The sequence below is a fragment of the Rattus norvegicus genome, chromosome 9 (genome assembly GCF_036323735.1).
Source record: "Rattus norvegicus strain BN/NHsdMcwi chromosome 9, GRCr8, whole genome shotgun sequence".
NCBI classification, from domain to species: domain Eukaryota; kingdom Metazoa; phylum Chordata; class Mammalia; order Rodentia; family Muridae; genus Rattus; species Rattus norvegicus.
The window spans coordinates 24301446-24310964 of NC_086027.1; the positions used below are offsets into that span (position 1 = coordinate 24301446).

Sequence of the window (9519 nt, forward strand, 5' to 3'; positions counted from 1 at the left end):
ATATATGCACCTCATAGAACTTTCTCCAAAAGTGATCACATACTCATACACAAGTCAAGTCTCAACAGATATAAACAATTGAAATAACCCTATGCATCCCATCCCTATCAGACCTCTGTGGATTAAAGCTGAATATCAACAACAGAAAAAAAAACCCAGAAAGTTTAAAATCTCCTGGGAACTAAACAATTTTCTACTGAAGGAAAGACAGAAACAAAGAAAGAAATTGAAGACTTTCTAGAATTCAATGAAAATGGAGGCTCAACATACTCAAATACAGGACACAAAAGTGGTGCTAAGAGGAAAGTTCACAGAACTACGTGCTTATATAAAAAGAATGAAGAGATCTCATATGAGAAACTTAACAGCAAGCCTGAAAGCTCTAGAATAAAAATAAGCGAACATGCCCAAGAGGAGGATGCAGCAAGAAATAATCAAACTTCAGGGCTGATATAAATAAAACAGAAACAAAGAGAACAATAAAAAAAGTCAATGGAACAAAAAGTCAGTTCTTTAAGTAAATCAACAAGAAAGACAAACTCTTATTCAAATTAACTAAAAGACAGAAAGAGTATATCTAAAGTAATAAAATCAGAAGCAGAGAGGGAGATAAAACAACAGACACTGAGGAAAAATATACTTTAAAAATTTGTACTGTTTCAAAGTGGAAAATCTAAAAGAGGGGGATGGTTTTCTCAATAGGCACTATTATCAAAGTTACATAAAGACCAATAAACAATTTAAATAGACTTATAACCCTTAGTGAAGTAGAAACAGTCATTAATAATCTTTCAACAAAACAACCTCAAAGGCCAGGTTCGGAAGGTTTAGCACAGAAATCCACCAGACCTTCAAAGAAGAGTTAATGCCAATCTCAAGTTATTTCACAACAGAGATAAAAGGAACATCACCATGAGGCCCCAATTACTCTGATACCCAAACCACATGAAGACACAACAAAGAGAATTACAGACCAATTTCCTCCATGAACATAGAAGCACAAATAATGAAATACTTGGAAGCAATTAAGTCCAAGAACATACCAAAAAGATCATCCACCATGATCAAGTAGGCTTCATACCAAAAAGATCATCCACCATGATCAAAGTAGGCCTCATACCAAAAAGATCATCCACCATGATCAAGTAGGCTTCATACCAAAAAGATCATCCACCATGATCAAGTAGGCTTCATACCAAAAAGATCATCCACCATGATCAAGTAGGTTTCATACCAAAAAGATCATCCACCATGATCAAGTAGGCTTCATATCAGAGATGCAGGGACGATTTAACATATGGAAACTGATAATGTAATCTAGCATTATAAATAAACTAAAAGGAAAAAAAACTCACACAATCATCTTATTAGATATCCAAAGAAGACTTTAACAAAATCCACACCCCTTCATGACAAAAGTCCTAGAGAAATTAGGAAAACAAGGGATATACCTAAACATAATAAAGATAATTTACAGCAAACTTATAACCAACATCAACTTAAATGGAGAGAAACTCAAAGCAATTCCACTAAAATCAGGAACAAGACAAGGTTTCTATTACATTCAATATAGTACTAGAAGTTCTAGCTAGAGCAACAAGACAGATGAAAGGATAGAAATTGGAAAGGAAGAAGTCAAAGTATCCCTATTTGCAGGTAATATGATAGTATACATACGTGGCCCTCAAAATTCTACCAGAGAACTTCTACTACTGATGAACACCTTCAGCAAAACGGCGGGATACAAGGTTAACTTTAAAAAAAAGATCAGTAGCCCTCCTATACACAAATGGCACACCGAATGAGAAGGAAACCAGGGAAACAATACCTTTTCTAATAGCCTTAACTAACATAAACTATCTTGGGGTAATCCTAACTAACCAAGTGGGACATGGGTATGATGAAAATGCCAAGCCTTTGAAGAAAGAAATTGGCGAAGATACCAGACGAAGGAAGTATCTATCATCCTCATAGGTGGGTAAGATTAACACAGTAAAGTGGCCATCCTACCCAGTGCGATATACAGATTCAACTCAATCCCATCAAAATCCGACACAATCCTTTACAGACCTAGAATGAACAATACTAACTTCATATGGAAAAACAAAAACCCAGGGTAGCCAAAACCATACTGTACAACAAAGGAACAGGTATCACCACCCCTGGTTTCAATTTGCACTACAGAGCTATATCATGGTATTGGCACAAAAGCAGACATGTTGAACAATGGAATCAAATTGAAGAGGAGCTCATAAATGCAAACACATATGGGTACCTGACTTTTTATTTTATAAAGAAAAACACACTGGAAAAAAAGGACCACATTTTCAACAAATAGTTCTGGTATAGCTGGATGTCTATGTGTAGAAGAATGCAAATGGATCCATATTTATTGCCCTATGCAAAACTCAAGTCCAAGTCCAAAGACCTCAACCTAAAACCAGTTACTCTGGACCTGATAGGAGAGAAAGTGAAGAATAGCCTTTAAGCACATTGGCATGAGAGACAATTTTCTGAACAGAACATTAACAGCACAGATACTAAGATGAACAATTAATAAATAGGACCTCATGAAACTAAAAATTTCTAATCAGACAAAGTGGCAGCCTACAGAAAGGGAAGAGACTTTCGCCATCCCCACATGTGAAAGAGAACTAATATCCAAATGAGATAAAGAATGTAAAAAAACAGTCATCAAAAAAAACCAAACAATCTAATTTTAAAAATGGGTTATGCATCTAAACAGAATAGTCTCAATGGAGGAATCTCAAATGGCAGAGAAACATTTAACGGCCAGAATGGCTTAGATCAATAACACAAGAGACAGCTCATGCTAGAGAGAATGCAGAGCAAGCGAAACACTCCTTCAGAGCTGGTCGGAGGGCAAACTCATACAGCCACTATGGAAATCAATATGGTGATTTCTAAAATAATGAGGAATTAATCTCCCTCAAGGCCCAGCTTTAGCACTCTTGGATGTATACCCAAAAAAGATTTCATCCTACCACAAAGATAACTTGCTCAATCATGTTCATTGTGGCTTTATTAATAACAGAAACTTAAGAAAACCTAGATGTCCCTCGATGGAAGAATGGATTAACAAAATGTGGTGGTAAATTTACACTACAGGGCATTACTCAGAATTTTTTTTTAATGACACCATGAAATTTTCAGGTAAATAGTTGAAACTAGAAGAAATACTAACCCGAGTGAGGTTACTCAGACCCAGAAAGACAAATACAGTATCTATTAACTTGTAAATGGATGTTAGCTGTTAAGTAATGACAAACAAGCCACAATCCATAGACCCAGAGAGGTTAGGTAACAAGGAGGTCTCTAGGGGGATGCATGGATCTCCGTGGGAAGGGGTAATAGAATAGATTTTACAGGTGGACTGGAGCTTGTGGGGACAGAAGCAGGAACAAGCAGGTTGTGGGGAGAGGTGTGAAGAAAGAGGGAGAGACAGGTGGTACTGGGGGGCATTTGGAGGCTGGTGTGGAAACCTAGTGCAGTGGAAACTTCCTAGAATCTATGAAGTGGACCCTAATGAGGACTCTTAATAAAGGAGGATATGGAGTCTCTGCTAGCCATCTTTTGTAGCCAGGTGAGACTTCCAGTGGATGGTCTGGGTTGCATTCAATTGAGTTGTTGGCCAAGCAGGTCCCGCAGGAATCCTCAAACAGCCCAGGCAGATGCTAAGACACATGGTTGCTCTCTGGTAACAGCACGCCATTGCTGAGGACTACATCTACATAACTCAGTGAACGTGGAGTTGAGCTGGTGCCTACCTGGAGCCTTCACTCCTATGTTCTACTCCATTTTGTGCAGGGACATACTCCATAGGTTACCAAAAGAGAAACATGAACACCAATTCGAGTCACAGAACTTTTGACCTACAATCTGTCCTGCCTGCAAAATACACTAGGGCAATGGTGGCCCAGACTTGTGGGAGTAGCCAACCAATGTCTGATTTGATTTACGGCCTACTCTACAAGAGGGAACCCTTACCCAACACTGCTTGAGTAACCAAGAATCAGAGACTAGACAGCCCAGAGACTTAGGGTAAAACCAAATACAACTGATATTTTTTTTTTAAAAAGTCAATAAAATGACTTCTAGTGATATTCTGCTATACTCATAAATCAGTGACTTATTCAGTCATCATCAGAAAGGATTCCCTGAGGAATAAATAAAAGACATCATAACCCTGGAATATCAAGAAAGAGAAACCAAGAAACTCGTGAGGTGAAGGGGAGAGTAAAATCTGAAAGAAGGCTGTGGAGATGATTGTGTTGGGAAATGCCTATACCACGCAAGCTTGAGGGTGTAAGTTGAGATCCCCAGGCATCCAGGTGATTCCACAGGCACATCTGAAACCCCATCTGGTGAGGGCAGAGACAAGCAGATTCCTGGAGCTCACTGAATGAGCGCCAGGTTCATTGAGAGACCCTTTCTCAAAGGATAAGTTAGAGAATAATCAAAGAAGACACCACTGACTTTCACATGCATGTGCACACATGTACATACTCACCAACATACATGCATGCACACATCCACACAAACATATACCTCTAGGTGTGCACACACACACACACGCACACACACACACACACACACACACACACACACACACACACACACACCTCATGAAATAGCTTATGCTTATGTGAGCTGCCCGAAGGGACCAGGCAGTCAGATCAACACAGCAGCTGATGTCTATTCAGGAACACCAGGAGGCTACATCCTGCCTGTTCTGGAAACCAGAAGAGCACACTCATGACTCGACCGGTGCCCTGCTCCACTGTCAGAGCTTTTGGGGTCCCTGGTAAAGAGAACAACTAGTCATTTCCATCAGACAATCAAAAGGACTGCTTTATTCTCTCGCAACATGCACATTGGTTGTTGATAGCTATTTGACTAGCCCCATGCATACACGGACTATTCTAGAGTTCTGTGGAGAGATTTCCTAACCAGCCCATCAGCACATGTTAACTGAGGTGAACTTTCTATCCACAGCCCTCCTGACCACTACAGCCCATGTTTACTAGGCAGTCAGGATTTTAACATACACTGCGTCAGCTGTAGCAGAAGCTGCCAGCTCTGCACCCACCCCTGGCTGCTCAGAAGGCCTGCACACTGGAGTCACTACAGGGTAGCAATGAAAAGACTGCTCTGGGCTCTGCCCAAGGTGGACTGATGTCACCAGCCTGGGGCATGTCCAGGCACAAGAGTTTTAACTCTTCCCTAAGTGACTTGCTCGTGCCAGCCTCCAAGTTTGAGACTCCATCGTTTCAGCCCCAAGAAATGACTTTAGGGGACTTGTTCACCATGATCTCTTCTCTTTGGTATCTCTCTGTATCTGGGATCTAGGGTGGGACGAAGAGTGGAGGGAGAGCATGATCTAGCCTGCTCAGAATGCCCCGTGTGTGTTCCCTCAAATAGCCTTCTATTTTACTTTCACTCTCTCTCTCTCTCTATTCTTTCCTTTACCAAATCACACTCACTTCCTCCTCTAACCTGGCGCCCTCCCTTTATGATCAAAGTCCAAGCTACAGATGATCTCACCCATTCTCAAAATATCCCTGCAAGAGAGGAGGGAGCCAAGCCTCTGCTCTCCAAGGGAAATCAGGGACACACAGATCCAGCGGAGGCTCTATCTGCCAAGCACGATGCTACCCGGAAGATGGAAGGTGTCTGTGGGCATCTCCAATGCTCAGCACTTTTACCCGTATGTCCCTGTAGAACTTGCACAGCAAGTTGCTGGTGACTGTGTCTGTCTAACCAGAGCACCACACATCCACACAATCCCGGTCGCATCTGTTCTTCCAAGCTAAGCACCAGAAACAGTTCCCTTCACGATCCAAGTATCTTGGCTTGGATAAGGAATTGTTATTGGTTTCAAAGGTGTTTTGGCTAAAGAAGATTATGGAAGTTGAGTGATTCATTTGGAGTCGTCTAGCTTGTGGAGGCAGAGAGACGAGTTGGGGGCAGGTTTTATGTAACATCTGAGAGCCTAACTTGTCAAAAAAAAACAAAAAACAAAAACAAAAACAAAAACGGACAAGGAACTTATGACAGAAATCAGTTGGTAGAGCGCTTGCCTAGCGAGCATGGCATCCTGGATTTGATCTTCAGCATCATGTATAATTAGACATGGAGCACATTCCTTAGCATTAGGGATGGGTAAGATTAGGAAATCAAGGTCATTTTGGGAGTTCAAGGCTAGCCTGGGCTACGTGATATGCCAGTAAAAGAAGAGAACAAGAACTGGCGTCTCAGTGTTTGGGGAAGGATGAGACATTTAGCATATGAAGGGCCACAGGAATCTGAACAGTGTTCTCCTCAGCCTACTTCAGGGCGGTTCCCACACCCTCTTGGAGCACAGGTTTGCTCAGTGACATCAGGACACTAATCCCTTTTGTTTCCCTGGGCTACTGAAAGGGAGCAGACCTCAGCTCACCAAGGGCCTGTGACTCCAAGTATCAGAAGATCCCGTGGGTCATAATTAACTGTTTTCTTCAGTTTACATAGGAATGAAATGATCTTCGTGAATTAAGATGTGAATCTCCAATGAGCTGAGTCCTTGCTGCACTTTGCATGCCCTAGAATGCTGTCCTGTGTCGCTGCCATGAGTATTATTATCACTGAAGTAGACACGGATGAGGAGTACTGTGCATGGCAGGGAAACACCAGTCTTTTAAACCCACAGGACAGTAGTTAAGATGGGCAGACCCAGTGTCCTGCTGACCTGGAGAGAGGTGGTCTTTAACTGGTTGTTGAAAATGACCCATGTCATGGCCCCAGGTAGGGCCTCCTCTACCTGAGTTTCTTCATGGGGACCAATCAACCCTCCCCTTCAGAGAGCACCTCTGCTACCCAACACCAGATGCCAGAGACTTTCCGTGGGAATCCAGAATGGAGACACTGCAGATTTGGGGAAAGTTTGATTCTGCAAGCCAGACAGAATCCTGCCCCCCTAAAATGACACCATTGGAGGCTCTGAGAAGCACCCTCACTTTACACACAGGTGTTTGTTTGTTTTTGTTATTTAAGACAGGGTTTCTCCATGTAGGGCTCACTGTCTTGGAACTCGCTCTGTTGGAGGCTGGCCTCGAACTCAGAGATCTGCTGGCCTCTGTCACCGGAGTGCTGGGATTGAAGTCGTAGGCCACCACTACCCCGCTGACCCAGCTTTTATGTGTACCCTGTGATCATAACAGTCACCAGAAGCTCAAAGATGAGGGTGGGCATCAAAAACACCTCTGCCATCAATCTGGTCTGGGAACCACAAAGGCCCGCTTGGCTCTTACTAACTGCCTTTCTTTAATAAGAAACCAGGTAGGTGACAGCACAGACATTCTAGAATTCTTTGGGGGCTACTCGCTGTGGAGTAAGTGTTTTTATATAGACAAAATCTCCGAATGCTGCCAACATTAAATTCCAAAGATACAGGTAGAATTGGTCTCTATGCTTAGTGCAGGGCAAAGGGCTCTCTCCCTTGGCTCCAAAGAACCAATTTGGGTTTGAAATATCTCTCAGGGAACCTGACACTTGCAGTTCCTACTCCCAGGCAATCCGAGTAAGTCCAAGACTGGCTCTCTTAAGGAAGGCAGCAAGGTTTTGTGAATGTTGTATCCATTCACCCTCCCTCCATGGCCCCATCCTGCCCAGACTGGGAGGGGGCAGAGGCAGTAGAGCCTTGTTCTTTTCCTAGGTCAGTCAGCACACCTAAAACTGCTGCCTAGAGAACATCGACATCACTTTGTAGACATAAAATAGGTTGCAACAATATATATATATATATTCAAATTCATTATGTATATTGGAGTGTGCGTGTGTGTGTGTGTGTGTGTGTGTGTGTGTGTCTGTGTGTGTGTGTTTCAAAGGTGTCAAAGAAGAAAAGATTGTTATTCAGGTTTACAGGAACCTAAACCTTTCTGCTGAAGTCTATTCAACTCGTTTGGAGACAGGTAGCTTAAGCAAATTAACACCTTTCTGCTTCCAGGTTTTAGGCATGCCCTTTAGACCCAGTGTGCTCTCAGCCCTCTGCACTCTATTCTTGGAAAACTGCGCTAGAAGATTTTATTCCCCTTTGTGAAAGCTCTAGGTAATCAGGCAGTACAGCCCTCCCCTCCCCCCAAAGTCCTGGCGACTCTGCAGCCCAGCCCAGAGGCTGCTTTCCTTCGCCTCAGGTTTCCCGGTCTCTGCTTCTGCAGTGTCCCGGCAAGTGGGGGGGTGGGGGGGGGGGCTGATCAAATGTTTCTGCCTACACCTGCGGAGGACCGGACCTCCAACCTCCCGCAGCCTGCAAAACAAAATTACAGTTGCTGTCTGGTGTCTGCTACTGCCCAAGAAGCAGGGGTGGGGGGGGGGGGGCTTAATTTGGTTCTGCAAGAAACCCAGGTCGGGTTGACTGACAGGTCCCCTGGTTACCTGAGACTGCCCTGCAGAGTCATAATGACAGTGATAATAACAGCAGGGAACTGGGTGTTCGTTTTTTTTTTTTTTTTTCTCCTCTACAAGTCACAAAACAAGAAAATAGCTTTGTGGCCTTTGCTTTTATTTTAGCGCTTCTGAATAAAAGAAGAGGGGGGTACTAGGAAATGCTATTTTTGTTTTGCCAAAGATAATCTCCCTCCTCTCTCTCTCTCTCTCTCTCTCTCTCTCTCTCTCTCTCTCTCTCTCTCTCTCTCTCTCTCCTCCCCCTCCCTCTCCTTCTCCCTCTCCCTCTCCCTTCCTCTCCTCCCTCTGCTACAGAAGAAAAGTTTACTAGTCCAGCCAGATTCCCTGTCCCTATATCTGGAGACAACCTTCCACCTAGCCAACATCCCTTCTCTTGGATCACAGGATCCGCGCGCTTCCCTCGGAGCTCAGGATGCAGGGCAGCGACCTGTCCTACAATGTTTGGTAGACTGTGGGTCAACTCTTCAAGACAGCCACCTGCCAGGTCGATGCTCACTCTATTCTCCCGGGATCCCCTTCCAGAAAGGCCACAGACAGGACCACGAGGGTGCCGGACTGCGCTCCCTAGGGAGGGTCTCAAGTCCCAGAGGGATCTGCGTCCTGACACTTGAGATCTTGCCACCTCCAGCCCGGGAGGAGGCCCACGAACGCCGACCTACCTTCACGAAGAGCTCGATCTCGGGGTCCCTGTCGTCCCCATTAGCTGTCGCTGAGTCCGTCATGCCGTCGGCGCCCCGGACCACGGTCCCGGGCCGGAGAGGCGCCACCTCTGCAGCGCTTCAGGCTCCTGCTCACAGCGAGGGGCCTCTCTTCTGCACGGCGTTTAATTTTTTTTTTCTTTTAAGACTAACAGTTTCTCATCAATTTCTCCAAGCAAGGACAGCTATGTCTGAGAGAAGAGCTCGGAGTCCCAGGTGTCAAACGGAAAGAGCAGACTCCAAGATCCAGCAGGGGGCTAAAAGGAAGAGCGAGCTAAGGGATTGACAACAGGTCCCGAGAGCAACAAGTGCCTGGCTGCTGGGAGGTGTCACAGGATCCGCGACTGTCAGCGATCCC

General features: G+C 44.3%; 1 protein-coding gene across 1 annotated transcript in view; it reads right to left on the minus strand.

The window, feature by feature from the left end:
• Clic5 (chloride intracellular channel 5) overlaps positions 1-9519 on the minus strand; it is a 102510-nt gene extending 92991 nt beyond the window's left edge. The window contains exon 1 of the mRNA NM_053603.4: positions 9123-9519. Within this exon, the coding sequence (NP_446055.1) occupies positions 9123-9185 (63 nt within the window). The 5' untranslated portion in view covers positions 9186-9519. The remainder of the gene's footprint in view (positions 1-9122) is intronic.